Here is a 25,938-nt window from a genome sequence, read left to right as displayed (position 1 = left end):
AACCCTAGCCCTCTATCACACTATCACCTATCCACTAGTTCTCAATCTTCAGCATGAACTGGAATTCCTTAGAGAGCTTGTCAAATGCCAGATTTCTGGGCCTTACTCCCAGTTTCTGATTCAGCAGCCTGGGGGTAAAACCAAGATTTTTCTATTTCTAACAAATTGCCAGGTGATACTGAGGGTCTAGGAGTATACTTTGAGAACCAGTGACCTACATGTCAAATCTCAACTTGAACACAATTTCACTTAAGAAGATATCACTGGCCCCTAGGCCAAATGCTTTTCCTATATAACTCACAACATTTTTTTCCTCATCATAGCACTTATACTACATTATGTCATGTGATCTATTTCTCTTAACAATCTATAAGTTTAGTGTAAATGTAGATCTCATATCTTTTTTTCATTATTGTATCCCCAATGCCTACTAAAGTACCTTGAAAATGTGGCATTAAAGAATTGTTTTGAGGGTAAAAGGTAAACAGGGGGAGGAAAACAGCATGGAATGGAAGAATTGTGAGTGATGCAGGGAGAGACTGGCTCCTGCCTAAAGGAGGATCAAGGAAAATTTTAAAGCAGTAGCTTTCTGAGTTACACAAATGTGTTTCTTTCACTTTTTTCTTTTTTCTCTCAAGAACTTAATAAACATATAGCAGGCCCTCAGTATGTGTGCATGTGTGTGTTAAACTGAATAATGTCATTATAGGAATTCTGTCCCCCTATATTAAAAAACTGATCTCTACTGTGGGGTTCTAATCTTGATTCAAAGTAGAAATAACATAATAAAATAATATATAATGTAAAAAAAGCTATTAATCAACAAAATCCTATTGTATAATTAACTCAATCTAAAATGGTTTATAAACGCATCATTAAGGAGACTGAGGATCAATGTGATCTAAATTTACCTTCAAAGAAGCCATGATTGAAATATATTTGACTTATACTTTCTGTCATGATATATATAGATACTGATAAAAATGGAAAAAAAAAGGGTGCCTGGGTGGTACAGTCAGCTGAGCATTGGACTCTTGGTTTTGGCTCAGGTCATGATCTCAGGGTTGTGAGACAGAGCCCTGTGCTGGGCTCCATACTCCATGCAGAGTCTACTTGAGACTTTCTCTCCCTTTGTCCTTCCCCTCTCACTAGAATGGATGAATAAATCTTTTTAAAAAATGGAAATAAAAATAATAATTCATAAATGTATAGCACTGTTCAGAAGGAAAGATAAACTGTGGAAATTTATTCAGCTCCTTAAAAAATTAATCTCAATATGGAGTAAAAATACTTTTTTTTGATTCTCTGAAAAATATCCCTTGAAATAATTTAATTCTTTCACTGTGTTTTTCAACCAAATTTCTGATTACTAATTTGATTTCCTTCCATACTTAAAACGATTTTATGTTAGAAAAACTCCTCCTGGGATAGCACACCTTAAATATTCTGAAAAACTGAATAATGTTTTAAATACAGGGATGAAAAGGAAAAATAACAGAATTCCTCAGAGCCTGGGAAGGGAACAGGGGACAAAAACTATGAACCCAGGGTTTTAACACTGGAACAGGAAACTGTTCCAAGGAATCTGCCAATCCTGGCAGACTAATGCTTGGCCTTTAGCCAGCTACTCAATGTAGAAGTGGAAGGTGGGAAGGAGACAAAGAAGCCCACGAAAGCTGAGAAGATAGATCAAGGACCCCTGAAAAAAAACCTAAAACTCTCAGGGGCACCTTGCTGGCTCAATAGGTAGAGAAATTCCAGCCCCTGTTGGCCATAGAGATTACTTCAAAAAAATTTTTTTTCAAACTCCAAAAGAAAACATCCTCAGTAAAAAAAAAAAAAAATCAATAGTAAACATTTTTAAATAAACAAATATTAAATGTGTTGGACAGAGGGAGAAATTAAAAATGGCTATTTTGATCTTAGTTATAAGTGGAGCAGAGTAGCAAAAATAACATTAAATCTTACCACAGTTCTCCCCTCACATGGACTTGGGGCCAAAATTACACAATCTCTGTGCTCCCCCAACCCTTCAATCCTAAGCCAAAAATGTAGAAGGAAGTGACTGTGGTTTTGTAGTACCAAGGCAAATATAAATGCTTAGCAGAAGCAGATATACATCCTTGTGAAAAAAAAATACACTTTAAACTCAGAACTCCAAGAGTTCTAACAGATCAAGCTCTAAAAAACACAAATTTAAAATCAGAAATCACTGAACATGAAAGAAAATAAGCCATGAGAAAGAATTTAGAGAAACAAAAAAGAGTAAAATCTATAAAAACGTCACATGTCATGTGATGATTACCTACAGAATATAAAATACATATGATCAATAAAATAAAAGAACAAAGAAAGGATATCAAATATAATTTAAAAAACAAGAGGAGAATCAAAATTGGCCAGATGTGAAAATGAACTAGACAGCACTTCTAGAAATGGAAATCATAATGTTTTAAATGGAAAAGCTTAATAACAGGTAAGACACAGCTGAAAAAACAAGGATTGAACTAGATAGTGGATTTTTTTTTAAGTACATAATGCAATTTAAAGAAACAAGAGAGGGATCCCTGGGTGGCGCAGCGGTTTGGCGCCTGCCTTTGGCCCAGGGCACGATCCTGGAGACCCAGGATCGAATCCCACATCGGGCTCCCGGTGCATGGAGCCTGCTTCTCCCTCTGCCTATGTCTCTGCGCCTCTCTCTCTCTGTAACTATCATAAATAAATAAAAATTAAAAAAAAAAAGAAACAAGAGATTGAAAATGTGAAAGGCAGGACAGAATAAGACTCAATATATGTCCAATCAGAGTTCTAGAAAGAGAGGTTGGGGATAAGTAATTCAATGGCTAAAAACTTTCCAGGACTTATGAGATACTAATATTCAATTCGAGGAATACCAAGCAATATAAGTTAGAATACATTGTGAACATATTACAGTTCACTTACAGAACACAGAAGATAAAGAGAATATCTTAAAAACATCCCAACAGAAAGAACTAATTGTCTGAAAATAATTAATAATTAGATCAACAGCTGACTTCTCAACAAAAATAATGACAGAAAACAGTACCTTCATGTGTCAAGAGAAAGTAATACCAATCTACCATTCTATATCCAGCCAAAGTATCTTCTAAGAATGGGAGCAACATAAAAATATTTTCAGGGATGCTTGGGTGGCTCAGCAGTTGAGCATCTGCCTTCAGCTCAAGGCCTGATCCCAGGATCCAGGATCGAGTGCCACATCAGGCTCCCTGCATAGCCTGCATCTCCCTCTGCCTATGTCTCTGTCTCTGTCTCTGTCTCTCTCATGAATAAATTAAATATTTTTTAAAATTAATTAATTAATCAATTAATTATACATATTTTCAGACAGACTAAATAATGAATGGTTACTACAGATCCTTACCGAAAGAACTTCCTAAAGATTTAATTCAGGAAGAAGTACCTGAGGTGCAAGAAGTAATGTTAAATAAAGAGAATGATAAAGAGAAGGCTAAGTCCAAACTATTTATTTATTTACTTATTTATTTATTGGATTTTATTTATTCATTCATGACAGAGAGAGAGAGAGAGAGGCAGAGACACAGGCAGAGGGAGAAGTGGCTCCATGGAGGGAGCCAGATGTGGGACTCAATCCCGGGTCTCCAGGATCACACCCTGGGCTGAAGGCGGCACTAAACCGCTGAGCCACCCAGGCTACCCAAACAAACTATTCAAAAATATAACAATAATGTCTACCTTTTTGTACTAATTTGGTTTTCTAGATACTCTGATATAAAAGTGTGGGTACTTTAGACACTGAAATGGACTATTCTATAAAATGAAATTATATAAACTTCACCATACATAAACAATTCTTTTTGAGGAGACAGATGTAGAAGACCTGGGTCCCAAGAGCAGTTTGACTTTCAGTCATATAACTTGGAGAAATCACTCCATATCTATGAAAATTCACATATCCTTTTAAATAAAGAAAATATTAACAACTTGGTAGGGTTATTGGGAGAGTTAAACAAGATAAACAAGTCTCAAAAAGCATTTTATTAACCTAAAAAATAATGAAAAATACTATCATTATTGCTGCTAAAAAAGCGATTAGAAAACTTATTTTTTTAAAACCTCAATGATGCTAATATTTTCAAATTATATATAAATATATATGTATTCTGTGTATAATAATCTCCCTTACATTATTCCAAGAAAAAGGGTTATGTTAAATAGAGCAAGTATTTTTATACAATAGATAAGGAGACCCTGAACTCTTAAATAAAACTAGAAAAAGTTAGCAGATGATAAATACATTTTTAGCCTGAAAAGATTAATCAGTTTTTCCAAATCCAAGATGGATATAATTAGCTTATTGATAGAGTACATGAGGATGGAATGGATTGTTCTCATAAATTTAAGGTAAACAGTGGTATCAGGAACCATTTCTTGCTATCACAGTAGTATCAAAAATAGTACAGAATTTAAATATTCAAATCTATCAACTATTCCTTATCAAAATGCAGGTTAATTCCACAATATCCTCCAGTTGACCATACCCTACCTTGAGTCTGTGTCTACTATCCTCATTCAGATTAGTATCATTCTGTTCATCTCAGCCCTCTATTCCAAATCCACAATCCATAACTCGCCAGATCTTGAACAACAGTATTCTCATGAAATAATATTTAATCCAAAACATTCAACAAGCAAGTTGAATGTATACAAAGAAATAACACTAAAATAGGTGAACCCAAATCCTCTCAATCCTCGGGATTTTGTACTGCTTTTCTCATGGATCAAATTTCACATTTTTTGAAAAAAATCATTTAAAATAATCATTTCCAAAAAAGACAAAACAGACAGTTATGCAATTGATAATACAATAACACTTCAAAAATGCATCCAGGGATGAGATATGAAGCACTCACATTTCAGCACTGCTAAGGAAAAAACACCTCTGAACATAAGTTGTAATGAGAACCGCCATGAGAGAAGAAATTAAATGATATAATATACGGAAATGCCAACAGTTGAATTGCTGATGAAAGCAAAGAAATTATCTTATTGATTGGAAATGTCTACTAACGTCAAGTCTCAGTAGCACCAAAGCTGAAAAAAAAACAAGACAAGTGATAGGAAAGAGGGAGACCCTGTTTTAAAGCCCTGGGTTTTAGCTTCCTTTTTGTTTTTAGCCCTATGTATTTCTGTGGCTTTTGTGGAAGTTCAGTCATGCATATAAAGAGATATTTGTTATGCTTTATCCAGTATTTCAAGGTGTTTTAAAATGGTTTCTTGGGTTCTGTATTCTACCAGATTGTCAAAACAACGGATGGAGCGATGTCGGAGCTTGCCTGCGCCGGTTCCCCCTTCTGAATTTAACACCTCTAACAAAGTCCTCCTGAGCTTGAAAAAGAGAGTGACCAAATAGATAAAGGAAGATTAATTATTTAATAAAGGAGAAAACAGATAGAACAAAGATGCCAAGATATAAAGTAAGACTGTGGTGATGATCATAGAGAAAATAGTACAGGAACCAGAGGAGATGAAAACTATGAGAACCAAGACCTCTAACTATTATAAGAAATAAGAGCCAGTGAATAAAGATAACCTCAATGGAGACAGAGAAAGCCAACTAGAATAGCACGTACCTCAGCAGTAACAACTCCCAGCATGCTGGCTAGTACCAGTCAGCCCTACGGGCATCTCCCAGAATAGAAGATGAGAACATCCTAGCCTTTATAAACAAACACGTGACTTCTGAACAAGCTGGAAGGCCACTACTCTTTTGTGTCCTGCATTAGCTAGTCTATAGCTGGAGAATTGTGTTCAACACTAGGTAATGAACTTTTACAGGAACATTGACAAGTTAGGATGTGCTCAGAAAGTAGGTCCCGAATGACAAAAGACTTAGAAAAACATCATGTGAAGAAGAGCTGAAGGTTTTAAGAAAGTTTAGATTGGAGGGGAAATGGCACACAAGAAATATGTCCTCAAATAATTTAGAAACAAGATTCCTCCTCTCCCAAAGATCTTTCCTCCTATTCAACTAGGGACCTCGTAGCCTCGTCTTTACCTTTCTTCCTTCACTTCTGTCTTAGAGGAAGAACCTGTTCTCCTCCTTAAAGCTAATTCTCTACTTGTGCTCTTATCACTTCCTGCTGCTTCTTGAATTTCATGAAATACCTTCACCATTTCCCTTGCATCCTCAATTTCAGCCTTCTCACTGAATCCTTGCACCCTTCATAAAAATACAAACTTTTCCACAATCTAGCATAAAAGAGCCAACCAAAGAAATGTCCTGGGAACCTGCTATGACTTCAAGTTGCTATCCTGTATCTCACTTTTCTTTACTCCATAATTTGTAGAGTCATCTTCCCTTCTGTAGGAACAATTTCTATTTTGTTACTACCATCCTCTCTGGCACATAGAGGCAGTACCTGGCACAAAGCAGGCACTCCATAAATACATGGTGAATGAATGAACTGATTACATGTAACTGTACTATCTTGGCACCCCTCTTACCACTGCTTTCTTATTGACTTCTTTTTCCAGATATTCTGACTATTCTTTATTCACCTTCTTTTCTCTACATATATTCTCTCTCTTACAAACCCATCTGTTCGCATGGTCTCTCATCTCTCACTTCTCTTAGGCTAGCCCTATTTAAGTAGCACATCCTAAGCGGGACCTCCCACCCCGCTTCATTCAACATCACAACAACCAGAGTATTTCCTTTATGGCACTATCAAAATTCATAATTTTTGTTTATGGTTTTATTTCCTGTTTTCCCTACAAGTCACTCAACTCCATGAGGACAGGGAATAAATTTTCTTATTCACATAGCATAGTGCCTGGAAGCCTGGCCTGAAATGGCTAGTAGGAATATGGCATCCTTACAGGGAAGCTGGGTTTTTGGTTCAAGGGAAGGAAAAGAAGTTGCTGGGATGGTAAGTAAGATAGGTCAGGGAAGGCTTCCCTACTTACTAAACATCTAAGCACACACCTGAAGAAGGCACAGGACTAAGTCATGTGGGTTAGTAAAACAAAGGTCTCAAGGCAGGAGCTTGCCTAGTATGTTCCAGTAAGAACAATGAAACCACTATGGCTAAAGCTAAGTGAAAAATGGCAGAGTATAGTCAGAGGTGGCTTCAAAGAGACAGCAGAACTAGGTCATGTAAGACACCTCCCAGCCACTGTAAGGAATTTAGCTTTTGCTCCAAGTGAGATGGAAAACCACTGGAGGTTCCCCCCCCCCACACTGGAAGTTTTTTGAGCAGAAAAAATGATATGATCTAGTTTAGTTAGTTTAGGCTGCTTTATTGAAAACAGAGGGAAAGGATTCTCTTATAGCCTGAATGTTTGTGTCCCCCAAAATACATCTGTTGAAACGTTAACCTACAGTGTGACTGTATTTGAAGAAAGGCCTCTATGGAAGCATTTCAGGTTAAATGAGGTCATAAAGGTAGGAACCAATGTAATGGGATTAGTGTCCTTCTATGAGTTGGACACACTAGAGTGTTCTCTCTCTCTCTCTCTCTCTCTCTCTCCTCTCATTCTGTTTGTGCACAAAAGACCATGTGAGTACACAACAAGAAGACAGCCATCTTACAAGCCAGGAAGAGAGCTCTCACCAGGAACAGAATCTGCCAGAATCTTCATCTTAGACTTTCCAGCCTCCAGAACTGTGAGAAAATAAATTCCTGTTGTTTAAGCTGTCCAGTCTATGAGATTTTGTTATAGTCCCCTGAGCAGACTAATATAGAGGGGAAGGAAAAAGCAGGGAAGCCAGGTTGAAGGCAGGAGAGGTGCAGGACTTAAGCTACAGTGGTAACAGTGGAGGGAATGAAAAGTAGTGAAATTCTAGATATATATATTTAAGCACAAAAACCAAAAGGATTTGCCGAGGGGCTAAATGTAAAGTATGAAAGAAGTGCTGACGTTTGGGAACTAAACAACTAGCAGGATAGTAATGGCATTTGCTGAAATGGGGAAGTTTAGAAGATGGGCAAATCTGGGGAGACAGAGTTATGGAAGCTAAATGTTCAGTTTTGGAAATGTTTGAAGGCTCACTAGTCATCCAGTAGATATGTCCAGTAGGCAATTATGTCCCTAATTTAGAATTCAGGGTAAGGTCCAAGATGAGTATATAAACATGGTTGTTGTGAGACAAAGATGCCATCTGAGGTCAGGGGATTGGATGAGGTCAACTAGGAAGCAAGTATACAAAGAAGAAATGAGGTCTAAGTACTAAGCCCTGTGATACTGATGTTTAGGGATTGGGAAGTGGAGAACAGGTTAACCATGGAATGGAGATGGGACAGACTACATTACTCCCTGCTCCAGTCATATGCTCTGTGTCATATGGTTGCAGGTCCCTACACTTACGTGGGTGGAGTGGATTTCCCCACCCTTTGATTTGGGACATGGCCTTGTGACTTGCTTTAGCCACCATATGGTATCTGTGTGATACAAGCAGAGGCATAAAATGTGTTTAGGTACATAAAGCAGAGCAGACCCGGCCAACTTTGAGCATGGATTAGAACTTCCCCAGATGACCTGCAAACCTGAGAATGAGGGAAAAAAAAATGCTATTGCTTATTACTGCATACCACTGAGGTTTCTGTTTGTTGTGCAGCAGCACCATGGCAATGGCAATACCTAATGATTACAGGGGTTTACAGAGTTCCAATGTAAAGATCTACTGAAATAAAGGCTGGTGCAAGAGAGGGAGGTATGACTTTAGAAAAAGGAAAAGAAAACAGGAAGGTTTAATTCTTGAGCAACTCCTATTGATAACAGGTTTGTGAGGCCTGACAGATTTATCTAGCTGCAAGGCTGAATGGAAGGCAATCAAGGTCTTTGACTCTGCCCTACCTGGAGTAAGACCAAGAAGGAGCAGAGAAGCAAGAGAGAACAGTGACTCAGATGTCAAAAGAGAAAAGTGTTTCTAAGAGGAAGGAGAACTGCTTTGTCAATGTCAATGATAAATCGAATTGTCTGCTGGATCTAACACTATGGAAGCCATTAGTCACCGTACCAAAGAGGGGGAAGAAAGACTTTTGATAGACTAAGGAACTGGAGTAGCTTCGAGAGAGAACGGGGGAAAGAAATCTGATATAATGAGTAAAAACACATCTTTCTAAATATGTTGTTATGAAGGAGATTAAAGAAAGGGAACAAGAGCTAGAGGGAACTGGGGGCTCAAGAGAGAGTTTTTCTAAAAGATGAGAAATATTGTGACATCTCTGTGGGCCTAAGGGAGTGATACACTGGAGAGGGGAAAATACATAGTATTTTAAGGGGAGGATCAGGTCTCCAAGTAGAGGAGTCAGCCTTCAGAATAAGCCTCAGTTCATTTAAAGCACCAGGAAGAAAAGCAGATGCACGTCCACCAGTAAATGTGGTGGCACAAATACCATCATGATGGCTTCTGTTTTCTCTGTGAAATAAAGCAAAGTCATGATCACAGAGAGATGACAGGGAGGAAAATGTTAAAGTTTTGGGAAAAAAGGAGAAACTTTAAATAATCCTCTAGGAAAGAAGGACTGAATGGATTATTAAAATGTAATCCATCCATTTTAAGCACATAGGTCTCCTGCCACGAGAAGCACTTAGACAACAAAAAATGGTACCTTACTCGGCTTTCCATCTTAACAGCTCCTAGCATGGGAACTTGTACTCTTCATTATTAATTTTCTATCATTTTACTTTCATTTCCTTTCATATTCAAATAAAATACAATCAGCTTAATGTTTTGCCAGTACTTTAACTTTTTAAATTTTAATAAGAGAAGCTTCCAAGAAACACAGTTAAAGCACCAGCATAAAAAGACACCATCACTACCTAGTTACCCAAACCAGGTTTGAAATCCATAGAAATAATTGCTAACTTCAAGACAATCTTGGGATCCCTGGGTGGCGCAGCGGTTTGGCGCCTGCCTTTGGCCCAGGGCGCGATCCTGGAGACCCGGGATTGAATCCCACATCGGGCTCCCGGTGCATGGAGCCTGCTTCTCCCTCTGCCTATGTCTCTGCGCCTCTCTCTCTCTCTCTCTCTGTGACTATCATAAATAAATAAAAAAAATTAAAAAAAAAAAAGACAATCTTGCCAGTTAACACCTAACTTTCTAAATATCTTAAGTATGACAGTTCTCTTTATTAAGAAATCCTTTAAGCCTAAAGGGTTTGCATATAAATATAATATGAAATTCACCTAAGCAGGAATTAAATTATTTTCCTCAGTTCAAATATGCGTTATAATTCAAAACTGCTGAAAGAGAAATGAAGCAGAAACCAAAACTACAGAAAACACTAACATAAATTACGCATTTTAAAACATTTGTAATTAAAAGAAAAGAGAAGATCCTCTAAAGTCATCTCTAAATTTTAAAGAATTATTTATAATGATTTGAATGTAATTAAAGTCTGAAAGTGTATTGCTGTAATTTACCAAATGGAATTATTTTTATAGTGCTAATTTCCAACTGATAAACTATAACAAGTTAATGAGAATTAAAGCCACTGAAACAGTTTAAGGTTACTGTCTGGTATTCTTCACTCTCACTGAGTAAGAATATGAACAAATATCTACTTTAAATGTGATATTAAAAAAGTTTTGCAGTGGGGGTGCCTGGGGGCTCAGTTAAGTGTTGGATTCTTTTTTTTTTAAGATTTTTAAAATTTATTTATTTATGAGAGACACAGAGAGAGAGGTAGAGACATAGGCAGAGAGAGAGAAGTAGGCTCTGCAGAACTCAATCCCAGGACCCTGGGATCACGAAGTGTCAGACTCTTTATGTTGGCTCGGGTCATGATCTTAGAGTAGTGAAATCAAGCGCTAGATCAAGCTCCACGTGGATCTGCTTCAGATTCTCCCTCTCCTTTGGCCCCTCTCCTCCCTCTCTCCCTCTCTAGAACAAACAAACAAACAAAAACTCTGCAGTGAAACTGATGGGCAAACTTGGTGACACTTTATCTGAATCCCATAATAAAATTAAACACCAAAAAAAGACAATGAAATAAAGAAAAAATATATTTTCTATAACAAAAGCAAAACACAACTAAGGGTAACTAAATACTAGAAAATTCAATTCATTGGGATATGTTTTAGAATATGTTGTCAGTTCTACTTCTTGGAAACCTTCAAAAGGAAATCATAGTGTGAGCATAAATAACAAAACACTGCCTGCCTTGCTCAGGTACCAGCCCTGATGCTTCTGATTAAGTGTTCACAGTGGTCTGAACATATTTTGTCCCTTTCATCCAATATATGAGTAACAAACCCAAGTGCCACTGGGGTAAAGTAGAAAATCTAAAGGAACAAATCTGGCAATGGTAGATGGTAGAAAGAGTTAGAAAGAGGTTTGCACCATCTAAAAGCATTCGAATCCAATATTTTAAAACACATTTTTAGCCAGAAAATGTACATCTGTAAGCTAAGTTATATCTAAATTCAAAATCCTAAAGACCTTCAAGCTCCTCTTCAAATATCACTCTTATATCTCTTCAAGTCCTCCCTCTTACAATCTATAATTTATTCACTGATATCCCATAGCCCTTTTTTAATTTTAATTTTAATTTTAATTTTTATTTATGATAGTCACAAGGAGAGAGAGAGAGAGGCAGAGACACAGGCAGAGGGAGAAGCAGGCTCCATGCATCGGGAGCCCGACGTGGGATTCGATCCCGGGTCTCCAGGATCGCGCCCTGGGCCAAAGGCAGGCGCCAAACCACTGCGCCACCCAGGGATTCCCCCTATTCACTGATATCCCATAGCCCTTTGTCCTACTATATATTTTAGTTTTTCATGCATAGGAGTTATTCTTGAGAGTTTTTTGTCTCCTCCACGAAATTTGGGCAGGGATCTTACTTATCTTTAATTTTCCAAAAGCACAAAATATAGTAAGTAGTATTTTATGAAAAAAAAAAAGATGTACCATACACATACATAAAATTAAAGCTAGACTCTTCTGGTCATGTCATCTAGTACAAAATATGAAAAGATCTTAGCCATGAAGTGAATTACTGATTTCAGTCATAGTGAAGTCCTTGGTTATGAAGTACTCTGTGCCATCAAGTTCAGAAATACTCCAGAAGTATCTAGGGTGCCTGAGTTGCCTTTGGCCCAGGTCTTGGGACTGAGCCCTGCATCCAGTTCTTTCCTCAGCAGTATTCTGCATGTCCCTCCCCCTAACCTGTGCTCTCTCTCTCTCAAATGAATAAATAAAATCTTAAAATATCTAAATAGCTAAATAATACAGGCAAAGCTCTAGCGAAAAATTGGTTTTAGGGTGCCAGCCTGAGATGTAGAATTAGAAGGCCTAAGATTTTTAAAACTTCCATGCAAAATCCCCTAGAGACACAAGATTCAACTTCTAAACAATTCCTAGGAGAAGTAGCCTCATAATTTTGAACACTTTATAGTATTTGGAATGTTGCAAAACTGGCCACATTTGTTCCCTCTGGGTATTCACACCCCTTTAACAATTCACACACTCTTCTAATTAAGAGGAACAATCTGTGTTCCTAACCATTGAATCTGGGCTGCCTTTGTGACCTGCTGGCCAACGAAACTCTGCAGGAAACACAGGATGCTTGCTCCCAGCCTAGACCTCAAGAGACCTTGTAAAATCCTGTTTCCTCCCTCCCGCCCACCTTCCTCTTCTCATGTGCACACAGGCATGCACATAGAACCATACCACTGTCATGTCAACAAGCCCAAAGATGGCTTGTTGGATCATGAAAGGCACATGGCAACATCATCCATTATCCCAGACAACGTCCAGTCAATCTCGGCAGCAGAGCCACTCAACTGACTTATAATTGACCTCAGACATATGAGAGAACCTAAGCCAAGTCAGAACTACTCAAAGAGGCTCAGATGAAATCACCAACCACAGAATTATGAGCTAAATAAGTAATTACTATGTTAAGCCATTTATGTTTTAGGATATTTTGTTATACAGCAATAGCTTACTAATACACAAGGGAGAAGGACATAATCTGACAGGAACCAAAAGGGTCTCTGGAAGATAAGAATGCTGCTACTGACTTGGGAGACAAAAAACAGTAATAAAAGGAAAAAACATAGTTAAAAAAAGTTAACATTAGAATTGGAGTTAACTTGCAACAGATTAATAAAAGTAAGTTGCCCTTAAAAAAAAAAAAAAAGTAGGTTGCCCTTTCCTTGTAGAGAAATAAAACCTTTCCAAATGTTATCCATGCTTCAAAGTTGTACTCAAATCACATCTCTCCAATAAAATTCTTCTGATTTCTCTTAGGCAGAGTGATTTTTTCCTTCATTAATAATGTATGGAGAGTACATTACTGTGTAAACAGGCCTGGACTTTAATCAGTAAGTATAAATTCATATCCTAGGCTTATTAGCTATACATCCTTAGGAAAGTTTCCTAACTCTTTGAATCTGATTCCCCATCTCTTAACTGGACCTTAGTAGCTTTCAATCCCACATAGGGGCTGTTAAAAAATGGATTCTAAATATGCCAACATATTACACAAAGTACAAACTCAAAATACATTAAATTGAATTTTGATTCAGTCTTTCCTTTGTTCAACCTTCTGGATTTCTAGTGTGTGTCAGGCTCTGTGCTAGACATTGAGAGGGAACAATTACCAACAATATCACACACAACTGCCTTCTGATAATAATTTTTCATTTATATAGCCCTAAAATTAAAATGAGGTTGGAAATCATGCCTCGTACCTCTTCATATTTCCCAACAGTGTATGTATGGCACAGCATCTTGAATTTAGTAATCATAAAAGCATTTGTGGACAACTTAATTAAAAATGACAAGATGGGGATCCCTGGGTGGCTCAGTGGTTTAGCGCGGCCTTCAGCCCAGGGTGTGATCCTGGAGACCCTGGATCGAGTCCCACGTCAGGCTCCCTGCATGGAGCCTACTTCTCCCTCTGCCTATGTCTCTGCCTCTCTCTCTCTCTCTCTCCCTCTCCCTCTCCCTCTCTCTCTGTCCCTCATGAATAAATGAATAAAATCTTTTTAAAAAATGACAAGATTTCTACATATAAATTTTAACAACTGTATTGCAAAGCAGAGCAAGAGAACCATCACTTTGAAAGCGTAGCTAAAAGAAGACTCACTTGACAGCTCACATCCATTCCTGCTTCCAACAGAACCTGAACAACTGCTTTGTGGCCATTGCGAGCAGCAAGGTGGAGTGGTGTGTGCTTTCTAGTGTTGCAGCTCATTAAGTTAGGGTGTGCGCTGATGATCATTTTGACCACCCTAAGTCGCCCATAGAGTGCCGCCAGATCCAAAGGTGTTTCTAGCTTACTGTTCCTGATGGTAGGATCGGTGAGCTCTTCCAAGAGAACAGCAACTACTTCTGAGTGTCCATACTGAGCTGCACAGTGCAGCGCAGTTTCATTTTCATTGTTCTGTTAAGACAAAGATATAAGATCAGGTTCTCCAGAAACTCAATTATCAAAATCTAAATAGTAATTTAAAACCAGAGATACTTTGAAAATATAAGTTTCAAATTTACCTCTTTTAGTAAGTATGCCTAATAGCATATTTGATAAAAGTACCTATCATTTATTTCACCAAAAAATAATATTTTTTCATCATTTTAATAGGAAAAAATCAAAATTTCCCCTACATTATATATTCTAGTTTACAAGAGTGATAAATGATTTAGTCATGTTAGTCAGGGGCCCTACTGGGCCCAGATGGTCAGTGTTATCTGTACTGTGCATCAAGCCTCCATGACATTTGTTAATGAGAGAGATTAATAACAATTATAACCCACTTTTAATAGACTGGCTTTTCAGAAGACAGCTGAGATGGTAAATTCTTGATAAAGATTCACAGAAAGATTTCCCAACTAAGTTTATGCAAAAAGAATGAAGACATACTGGCCCTAATATTAAATAGCATCTGTTTGAAATATAATTATGGATTGAGAGGCAGACTTCGACCCACTGCCAGACAAGCTACAAGGAGTATCACAGTATTACAAATGCACCTAAGAAGTGTTTTGGTTTTCTTTTTTTTTTGTGTGTGTGTGTGTGTGTGTGTGTGTGTGTATGTGTGTTTCGGTTTTCAATCAAGCTATTCCTAGAAATTTAGCAAGATAAAAACTGTACCTGGATGGAGCTGGAGGGTATTATGCTAAGTGAAATAAGTCAGTCAGAGAAAGACAAATATCATATGATTTCACCCATAAGTGGAATTTAAGAAACAAGACAAATGACCAAGGGAAAAAAAAGAGACTCTTAACTATAGAGAACAAACAGATGGTTCCCAGAGGGGAGGGTATAGGGGGATGGGAGAGATAGGGGATGGGGATTAAGAGTACAGTTACCTTGTTAAACCGTGAATAATAAATGGAGTTGTTGAGTCACTATATTATATGCCTGAAATGAATATAACATTGCATACAGTAATTAACATATCGACTATACTGGAGTTAATTTTTTTAATTTTTTTAATGTTAAAACATAGAAAACTAAACCCAGTCACAAGGCAGATGGACCTTTCAGTCCACTCAGACAGATGATATAGGTAGATTATATATGACTATGTCAGAAGGTAGAAAGATCAGTCAGGAGAAATGAAAACAAAGACATTCTAGTAACAACAACGCAACAATCCTGAGTGAGGGTTCTAGAGAGAAAGGGGCAGCCATCATCAGACCTAACACTATGTATCAGGCACAGTTGCATTCCAGTTTTGTGTACTCGTTTCATCTTCACTCTGAGATAGATACTATCATTATTATTGCCACTTTACAGATGAGGAACCCAGTCACTGAGTAGTTAAATGGCCTTCAAATATACTGCCACTTAGTGTTGGAACCAGGATATGAATGGAGGTTCCCTTGACCCAAAGTAATTGCTCTTTTTTTTTTTAAGATTTAATTTATTTATTTGAGAGAGAGAAAAGGAGCAGGGGGAGGGAGGGAGCAGACTCCCCCTGATAAGCAGGGAGCCCTACATTGGGTTCGACCCAGGATCATGACCTGAGCTAAAGGTAGACGCTTAACTGACTGAGCCACCCAGGTGCCCCCCAAAGTCATTGCACTTAATATCATCTTCCACAATAACAACTATAACCACTGTCACTTGCTAAATGTCTAGAAACTATCTACATCATCTCATTTCTCCTACACCACACTGCCTGCCAAGTATTGCTATACTGTCAATGAAGAATAGGAAATTAGTGCTCTGAAAGCAGAATTTCTACAGATTTTGCCCAAAAACACTGAGTTGCAATAGGAATGAGCTACTTAGATAGCTGCTCTGACCATATAAATAAAAGGACAAGTAGGGTTCAAACCCAAACATAACTTAATGTCCCCAAGAGTAAATCAGACTCTGGCTCAATGGCTGAATGAGGCAGATAGGTTGAGAACAGAGTGAAGAGCAGAGGGAGGATTTGAAAACTTAAAGAGAAGAATGGAAAAAAAAATGACCGCTATGAAAGGCTTCTTACTACTTCACTTGCCAAACAAAAGTGTCAGAAGAGGACATCTGAAGGCCAAATTCAGAAAAAAACCTATTCCTTGGATATAATCAAGAAGTCAAAACATGATAGATGGGGAATCCAGCTGGAGGCATTGTTTCCTCCATCAGTCTACAGGCTACTTCCTCATACAGACTGCCACATCCATGTCTACATTCCCTGATTTTTCTTATCTGGCTAAGTTTTATAAGCCTGGTAAGAAAATCAATCTATTACTCTATATCATAAAAATATGATATAAAAATATGCCTTCTGACCAAATCAAATTTTCCCTTGGTTGGAAAGAAATTCAATTTTCAAAACACAGCACCTCTCTGAGAAAAAGAAAAGTCAATTAGAAAAGAATGATAATCAAACACCTTTCTACATTGGCAGAGGTCTTAGCATAGGAAATTATACATGCAAAATTGAAACTTTCTCTATTAACACCATCTTCCCCTTGAGATCTGAACGATCTAACACTAGTTAGATCGTTCAGATCTCAAGGGGAAAAAATGCCCCACTTACTTGGGAGAAAATATTCATAGAGTTTTCTTCATGATCAACATACTTGTATGGTCACATCAGGAAGACCACAACCTTTACAACCTTTACAAGAGGCATAGTCATATATACATGTGTCCATACCAACAAGTGATCTAAGAGAACCTGATCTGAAATAAACAGATGGTGAAGAAGCACTGATTGATAATTGCTAGTATGTCTACAATGAACATTCTTGACCAGTTCTGAATTCCCTCTTTTTTTTTTTTTTAACCAAATGGGTGTTCTCCAAAACACTAGGACACTTCTAGACAACGGGCAGCAGGACAAAACTGGCTGACAAAGATCTTGCTTCAAAGTAAAACTAATGAAAACCAACATTAATTAGGTTTGAGTTTTGGTAAAATGCCAAGGGAATATAGTTATGAGACAGGGCTCTTCTTGTTTTTGCCCTAATGTTAAAAAGAGAGAGAGAGAAGGTAAAGGGGGGAAAGAGCTGAATATACAGAGAAACATAAAATGCAAACATACGTAACATCAAAAAAGGAAAATAATTGGTTGACAAAAGGCAGGAAAGGTGTAGCAATTATAAAAATCATAATCAGGGCAAGGTCTATTTTGTTTTCAAAATTACGTTGCCCTAAAGTGACCACTCCTTCTAGGGCAGTATAGAATGATGACCGAGGTTGAAGTGCTGACACAAAACCATCAGCAAGAGTACACGCTCTATCTGTCTGAACCGATCTTATCTGCAAAATGTGAATATTAGCCTTCCTTTAAACCACAGAGTACAGTGTATAAATAAAAAGAAACAATATGAAGGAAAATGCTTTGTAAGCTTTAAATATCAAAATAAAACATAGAATCATTTTGAAAGAAGGCTGTATTAGAAACCAAAGACTACCTTCAGAAATCAGAATGAAGCCCTGATAACTCTACATAATTTACTATCATGACAGAGTATCATTATTAATGAAGAGCTGGAGCTTTGCACTAGAAAAACCTGGATTCAAATACCGAGCACTCAGTAGCTGTGATATCATGGGCAGGGTATTTAATCTCCCTAAGGTAGCTGCCCACATATATAAAATAGGAACAAGGGATGCCTGGGTGGCTCAGCAGTTGAGTGTCTGCCTTTGGCTCAGGGCCCCGGGATCGAGTCCCACATCGGCCTCCCTGGATGGAGCCTGCTTCTCCCTCTGCCTATGTCTCTGCCTCTCTCTCTCTGTGTCGCTTGTGAAAAAATAAATAAATAATCTAAAATAAAATAGGAAAGATAATTGATCCCTACCTCATGCAGTAGAGCTTAGTAAGATAACACAGATGAAGTACTTTGCACACATCCTGGCATATAGTAAAGAATCCACAAGTGACAGTATATATGATGGAAATACCCATGTGCTATGGTGGAGGGCTCTGAATTAGAGTCCAAGTCTGAGTTTTAGTCACTCAATACCATGTCTCAATAGAGGTTAATTTCTATTTTCATTCCTTTCCTCTCTTGCTTAAATACATAAAGGCTTATAAGTAATGAGTACATTTCTATCTCATGGGGGGGAGGGGGAATAAAGCTAAAATTAAAAGTTACTTTTATGAAAATAAAATTCCCACGTCAGAAACTTAGGAGAAATGACACTAAATGGAAGACATGGGTCAGCACTAAAGTACTACTTACATAACAAATACTGAAAGCATGGCATTAAAAATCTCAATAAATTTTCAATTTGTTTCCAATAGAAACCACAAGACAAAGAAACTTTCAAAAAAAATGAATTTCAAGTGTTTTTGCTTATTTTCATGTCATCCAAAAAATATTTTGCTCGTGAAAACCAACATCCTCTTGTTTAACCTTGGATTGTTTTTCCATATTATTATTTCAAGTTCACTTTGGGGCATTCAGACAGTTTTAAGAATAACCACCAGATGGCTCATCCCACAAGTGATCTTTTAGCTTTCGATTTTTCTGAGAAACAGAACAGCATTCCCATAAAATTCCCTTTAGCATGAGATCCTACTAAAGATAGGCAGATCTGTCATTTTTTTAAGACTGAATTTATGAGTGTATTTGCACAAAAATACACTGTATTTTGTGACCTATAAGCATAGAAATTTTGTGATAAGTATTAATAAGACACCTTCCGATTAATGAAACATTTTTTCCTACATACAGGAACTAAATGTTCATTTCTACAACTGCATTTTTCTGGGATAGGGGGAATGTATTTTTCTCGCCTTTGGTGTTTATAGTTAGTGCCAGTGTTTTACCTTTTTATTCTTCAGTCTGAATTTCAGTCAAAGGCCTGTAAAGTCTGTATTCATTTGAACAGTATGCTAATCACACTTTATTAGAGGTGCTTGCCCTAGAGTAACCTACTTGCATTGATATTGGACAACTGCCAACCTGCAGCTTAATGCCATGGTTGTAATTCAATTGTTGGACTGCATGCTGATTTTCAAATATAGTTTTACAAAATGGGAACAGTAGGGGGCATGCAGAGCTCAAGATGTTTGTTATCACACCGTATTAGGAGCCTGCATTTTACCTTCTGAAATCTGTGGTCTTATTTATTTAGAACACTGAGAATGGCATTGCTTTTTTCAATATGTCAGTTATGTGTACTATGGATATCATGTACTTGAAAATATTTTTTACTTTATCTGTCAGTATACTGCTACTGGTATTTTATTCAATATGCTCTGGGCATACATTCACATACATACACACAGGAAATTTTTAACTTAATACATGACTAGCAATTGTATATATTGCATTTTGATTCACAAAACTATTTACTGTGGAAGTGTTAGGTAAGTGAAAAGCATTACATAATGAATTCATCATCATTGTTTTAGCATTTAAATTTTTAATAAGAAAAGGCCTAATTTATATTACAAATGTGAATTCTGTTCCATCTTTAAATATTCAAAAACTATAAAATGGGTGCTTCTTTAAGGCAGGCAAAAATATTACAGTTACTTCCCTTATGTGGGATTCTCTTGTTAACAAATATCTTTACAAATGCCCAACTTAGTACTATGTACCTTATACAAGTGCCGAAAAATTTTTCAGTTTCTCCTTGAGGAAATTTAGCAGTGAAAAAAGGTCTTTGGCAGGGTAAAGATAGAAATAATCAGTTCTTCAAAGTGGCCTTGCCTTTGCAAACCACTAGAAAAACTATAGCATGAGCAAATATTTGACAAGTGCACCTGTTCATTGACTCTGGAATGTGACGGTCCATGATGAATAAGAATCTTCACAATTTCTACATCTCCTTTCCAGGCAGCCAGGTGAATAGGAAAATAACCTTTGTTGTCTGCTACATTTGTTGATGCCTCATACTGAAGTAGTTTGAGAACTATGTCCCTAGAAGGAAAAAAAAAAGAACAGAAATGAAAATATGGTAAATACATAGATTTCATTGAACAGATCATTATGAATGTATACTAGATGCTGGCTGGCAATTTAGAGCAAGAGATATAAAATTGGGTGTAAGAGTTATTAGACTATTCAACATTTGCCTATTTTACTTACCTAGAAAACCATCACCACCATACATACACACACACATAGCATTGACTAACCAATGAGAGTACGTAATGGAATCCATTTGGGTAAAACTTACCTAATTTCATAACTGAACGAAATAAGTAAAACTTTTTTAAAAAAATACCTCTTCCCATTTTTTTTAAATGGAGTTTTTTTTTTTTCAAATAGCCCATACTTGAGATTTAGCATGAAGGAAAAGCAGAGTTAAATAAGCAAACTCCTTATTTACACACACATACACACACACATGAATCATACTACCAAGAGACATTTAGTTAATTTATACAACATTCCTATAAGAGAGTTGGAATAAGGAATTGAAGATGCAGATGAAAGAGAAAGCAGACAGCACAGTAGAAAAGGGGAGGGAAGTTTAGTAACTTTTCAGCCATGGCACACAACATATTTTGAATATGTGCTATTTATACTTCTGCACTCCTTCACCTCTCTGTTCTAAACTAAGAGATAATATTAAGAAGGAATTCATTCATGAGACAAGTTCCACCACTGATGCAATATCAGTTCATACATAATGAATGTATTCATTCATTCATATTCATATAGACTCCATCTATAAGCATCTTGTACTCAATCCCCACCAAGTCTTCAAAGTAAAAATTCTAAACTGCAATACTCAAACTCAAGAAGACTAATTAATTTTTGGTATTATATTGAATTTTTATCAACCAATCAAAAATAGTAATTCTAAACAAAAACTATATTTTTACTTAGAAACGTTTATCACACAAATTCTAAAACTTACTAAATGAAATCCTACACAGGTATACACACACACACACACACACACACACACATATATACAGTCACAATGAATTCTAACATTATTTCTTGTACATAACAAATCATGGTAGGAGGAACAGATGTAACATAACTAAATTTAAACATCTCATGAAGCCAGACTTTAAATGTAAAGTAACAAGAAAAATTGGAGGAAGTCTGAATAGATGTTAGAACTCTAAGAGTTACCCACCGCCTGCAACAAGCACACAAAATAGACATGATACAAACAACATTACAGTAAATGGTAAAATATATGCCCAGAATATGGTCTAAACCTGTAAAAGGGGGCAGTATATACCACTCCAAAATATACTTCTCTGGCATAAGGATTATTTTAGGCCAATTACTTTTAAGAAAGAGTAAATACTGTTAAAGCTCTGAAAACAGAATAAGGAGTTACCCTTTTGTAAGAGACATTTTATAAGAAAATCTCCATTTGTAAAGGAGTTTCCCTCTTTGTTTTTGTTTTTTTAAGATTTTATTTGTTTATTCATGAGAGACACAGAGATAGAGAGATAGAGAGAGGCAGAGACACAGGCAGAGAGAGAAGCAGGCTCCATGCAGGGAGCCCAACGCGGGACTCGATCCCGGGTCTCCAGGATCAGACCCTGGACTGAAGGCCGCGCTAAACTGCTGAGCCACCCGGGCTGCCTGAAGAGTCTCCCTCATTGTACCAGAAAATGATCATGGACTCTAAATCTCTAGAAACTTTTATCAAGGGAGAAGGCCACAACTTAAATCTGAGTAACAACCCCATAACTTGTTCACTGTCCTTTTCTTAATAATCTCCATAACTAGTTCCCCTCAACAAACATCTTTTTATGTTTAGTAGGAAATGGTTTTTAAGGAGGTGGCAGGGGCCATTTCACGGAATTAACTCAGTTTTTCTGGGTATCTCTCATGTGTACAAGAGATATACATATTATTACACTTCTTGTTTTCCTCCTATTAATTTACCTTTTTATTATGGGGAGGGACAAGGAGTTCCTCAGCCAAGAACCTAGAAGGGTAAAAGGATAATTATTCTTTCTCCCCCATGTATGAAACATTGGACTTTATAGATAAATGTATAGAATTATGATAAGAAACCAAGAATACGTTGTAGAAATATTTAGAAAGTTTCAAGGAATCCTAACTTTCTAATGATAAAATTTCAGAGAAAATAAGAATAAAATCTCACTTTAGCATTCTTTTTAAGAACCAGTATTTTTTATAAAACCTGAATTTAGAAAGATTTGGATCTGAGTCCTAGCTGCACAAACTACCTAATGATGTGACCTCTGGAGAAATTATTTAGTCCTGTCTTTGTTTTTCTTTTCTGTAGGTGATATTGCAATAATAATAATAATACCTACTGGTCAAGACTGGTAAGAGTTTAAATGAGATCACAGAAGAGAAGCCACTCAATAAATAGTAAAGTACTATACAAAAATATAAGTTCTTGCCCCAAGTGAAAACAAATTCCTTTAAAAATAAAAATGCTTCTAGCAAATCACCTTTGCAAAGACAAATGTGAAAATCAGAAGGACACTCGAAGGTTGTTGGGTTCATGTATTTCTCCTCACCTCCCTGCCATGAAAGAGTTATTATATAGGATCTTCCATTCTGAGATAAATAACTACAATGTGGTAAGAAGGATTCAATACAAATTAATAAAAAAGCAGTTAAAAATCAGAGTATCTGGTTTAAAGTTCCAACTCTCTACTACTTACTAATTTGATTACCTTGGGCAAATCAAATAGCCTCTATTAGTCTTTCAGATATTGTTAAAATAGAATTCAGAGACGACATCTTCCTGCCAGTCTCAAAAGGGTTGTGGTGTGAATCAAATGAAAAACAGATATGACTGTAAAACTATATAGAAACAAACACCAGTCTCAAGGCAAGCTGCAGCAATGTTTAAGAATCCTAGTGACTTTTTAAAATGAAACATTTCAGCATTTAATAAAAGGTAAAATAATACCAAAAGAAGACACAGTTAAACACCTAGATCCAAAAAGTAGAATTCATACTACTCACAAAATAGCCTTCTCCAAATTCATATATCAGAGAAAGATTCTTATGTGAAGAGTTTTAACTTTATTCCTCAATGCCTACCAAATAAAAAATAATAATCTGAAACCTCTAAAAACATTTCCTTTCTAAGGATAAAGAGTTTATCAATTCCATTTTCTTTTATTCTCATGAAATCCATTCAGCGTATAATTTGTTCTTTGGCTCAATTCTTGTTGACAATTTCTAATAACATATGTAGTATACATCCATTCTTTATCAGGAAGATTGACAAAACTGAAAAAACTAACTTACTGACATTTATATTGTGTCATATTACCACTACCTAATATCTAAATCTGAAAAGGATAATCTGTACGCCTATGAAATTACCTTTGGTGAACACTAGAATCCTAACTAAACACTATATTTACAATTTTTAAAAAATATTCATTAAATTTATTTTTTTAAGATTTATTTATTTATTTTACAGAAAGAGAGAGAGTGCCAATAAGAGAAAAGGCAGAGGGAGAGGGAGAAGGAGAGAAGCAGTCTGCCCACTGGGTAGGGAGCCCTGCCTGGGGCTCCGTCCCAGGATCCTGAGATCATGACCTGAGCCAAAATCATAGAGTCAGATGCTTAACTAACTGAGCCACTCAGGTGCCCTAAATTTGTTTATTTTTTAATTTAAATTTATTTTTAAATTTGTATTTAAGTTCTACCTTTCATCTTATTCAGAGATAATAGCTAATGAATTGGCATGGCTCAAATTTCTAATGTGAAAACATATTAATGAACTATACAGTTATATTTCTGATAAAAATGTGCCTGTTGGTCATACTGAATTATAAATAAAATATTAATCAACAAATTGCCATTTATTCTTTCCTTTGATGTATCCATGTAGATCACAAGTGATATGTATTAAACAGGCCATTTTCCTCCAGATTCTTTAAGAATAAATTAAATTTCAGGTACTATCTAGAATAGGTAAACTAGAAGGGTATTTAACACTAGGATCCTACTACCCAAATCAGTATTACTGATTTTCATTTTGATTGAAGCTGTACTTTATATCTCTCTTTCAAAGGTATCAACAAATGAACATGCTGACTGTACTTCATTACTAGGTATGAAATATTAGGTTATATTGATGAATAATGTTTATAAAATAGAAAACAGAAGTAACATCTGTGTCTTGATCATAAGGTGGCATTCTTTCCTACATACAGTATTTCATAAGTAATAATTACTGTAAAATCTTAAAGTAAATGTGGTCAAAGAGATCATAGAAAAAAATTCCATTTCCCAGGAATAAAACAAAATACCAAATTTAATAATAATGCAATTTAAATCAGTGCAACATTTTGCAGCTTAAAGCTAATATACAAGTGCAGGTAAAAATAATAATTCTAAAAGTACTGATTTTTGCTACTATATTTAATATGTTTCCTTTTTTGATAGATATACTTCTAATTCACAGGAGTTATCTTTTAAGTTTCAAAATATGTTCTGAGCAAAATTAAGTTAATTGGGAAGGTTCACCATTCAAATTTCTTGACCTCAAAAGCGAATTTCCCCATAATTAAATCAAAACCAAAGACATTTATTGTGTTACATCCTCCCTCGTCAGTAGTCCAAAGAACTTTGAAATAAATGCAAATCATCCTCATATGGATATAGTATTAACTAACTAATGAAAGTCACACATTAATTAAGACCCTTTTGATTTCAGACTTTCATAAAGATTTTACTTCTCCTTAACAGAAATAGAGTTACAAATGTATTTGACATGGTCAAAAGACTTTAGGACAATCCACTCTATTTCCTAACTGGAGCTCCTTTTTATACTGAATTCACTTTCAAAGATTTCCAGAGAGAGTGAATAAGAGCAAATTTTAACTAGTTAATATCCTTATCCAGGAAAGAAACAATCAGATCGAAATTATTTCTAGGTTATCCAAAGAGAAACTTCATGGACAAGACTATGCAAATTTTTAGAGGAAGTTCTCCTCTTTCATCAGAAAACCTAAGAAAGAGTCAATCAAAAGTACCCATAACTTACTATCTGGATTCTAGATACAATTTGAGATGCAGTTTGGATTTCAGACAAAGGAGTCTAGGATTCAAGTGTTAAAGAATGAAAAGCAAGAATAGAAAATACTTAAGCCTAACACATCACAAAGAATATACCTATTTCAAAGATACAAATGGTAACAATTTAGTGCAAACAGTTCTCAAAACAGCATCCAAGAATCACAATGCACCCAATATAGCTTAATGAGATGAGACTTAACAGGAAAAAGAGAAAAGGAATAATTTGCTAAGAGGAGAACCCAAATATGAATACACGTGTATGGTAAAACCTTACAGAGGACAGTAAGATTATTGTTTTAAAAACATGAGAAAAAGAGAAGAGGAGAGGAGAGAGGAAGGAAGGAAAAAGGGAAAGAGGTGGGGAGGAAGGAAGTGAGAGAAGGAGAAAGAGAAGGAAGGAGGGAAAGAGGGAAGAAGAAAGGCAGAAAGGCAGGCCAGCTGGCTGGCTAATGTCTATTCAGAAGAGAATTAAGAGAGCCAAATTTTTAGCAGAAATACATGAGAGAGAAAATGAACACTCCATATTTTAA

At 36.3% G+C, this 25,938-nt stretch overlaps 1 protein-coding gene across 8 annotated transcripts in view; it reads right to left on the bottom strand.

The window, feature by feature from the left end:
* ANKS1B (ankyrin repeat and sterile alpha motif domain containing 1B) overlaps nucleotides 1–25,938 on the bottom strand; it is a 1,038,970-nt gene that overhangs the window by 865,714 nt on the left and 147,318 nt on the right. For all 8 annotated transcript variants that reach the window (XM_055336281.1, XM_055336283.1, XM_055336282.1 and 5 more), the window contains exons 3-4: nucleotides 20,179–20,335; nucleotides 14,106–14,402 (exon numbers count right to left, since the gene is read on the bottom strand). In XM_055336281.1, the coding sequence (XP_055192256.1) occupies nucleotides 14,106–14,402; nucleotides 20,179–20,335 (454 nt within the window). The remainder of the gene's footprint in view (nucleotides 1–14,105; nucleotides 14,403–20,178; nucleotides 20,336–25,938) is intronic.

Source organism: Nyctereutes procyonoides, unplaced genomic scaffold (assembly GCF_905146905.1).
Source record: "Nyctereutes procyonoides isolate TBG_1078 unplaced genomic scaffold, NYPRO_anot_genome, whole genome shotgun sequence".
NCBI lineage: Eukaryota > Metazoa > Chordata > Mammalia > Carnivora > Canidae > Nyctereutes > Nyctereutes procyonoides.
Note: the sequence above shows the minus strand (reverse complement) of the source record. Positions and strands in the feature narration are given on the sequence as shown.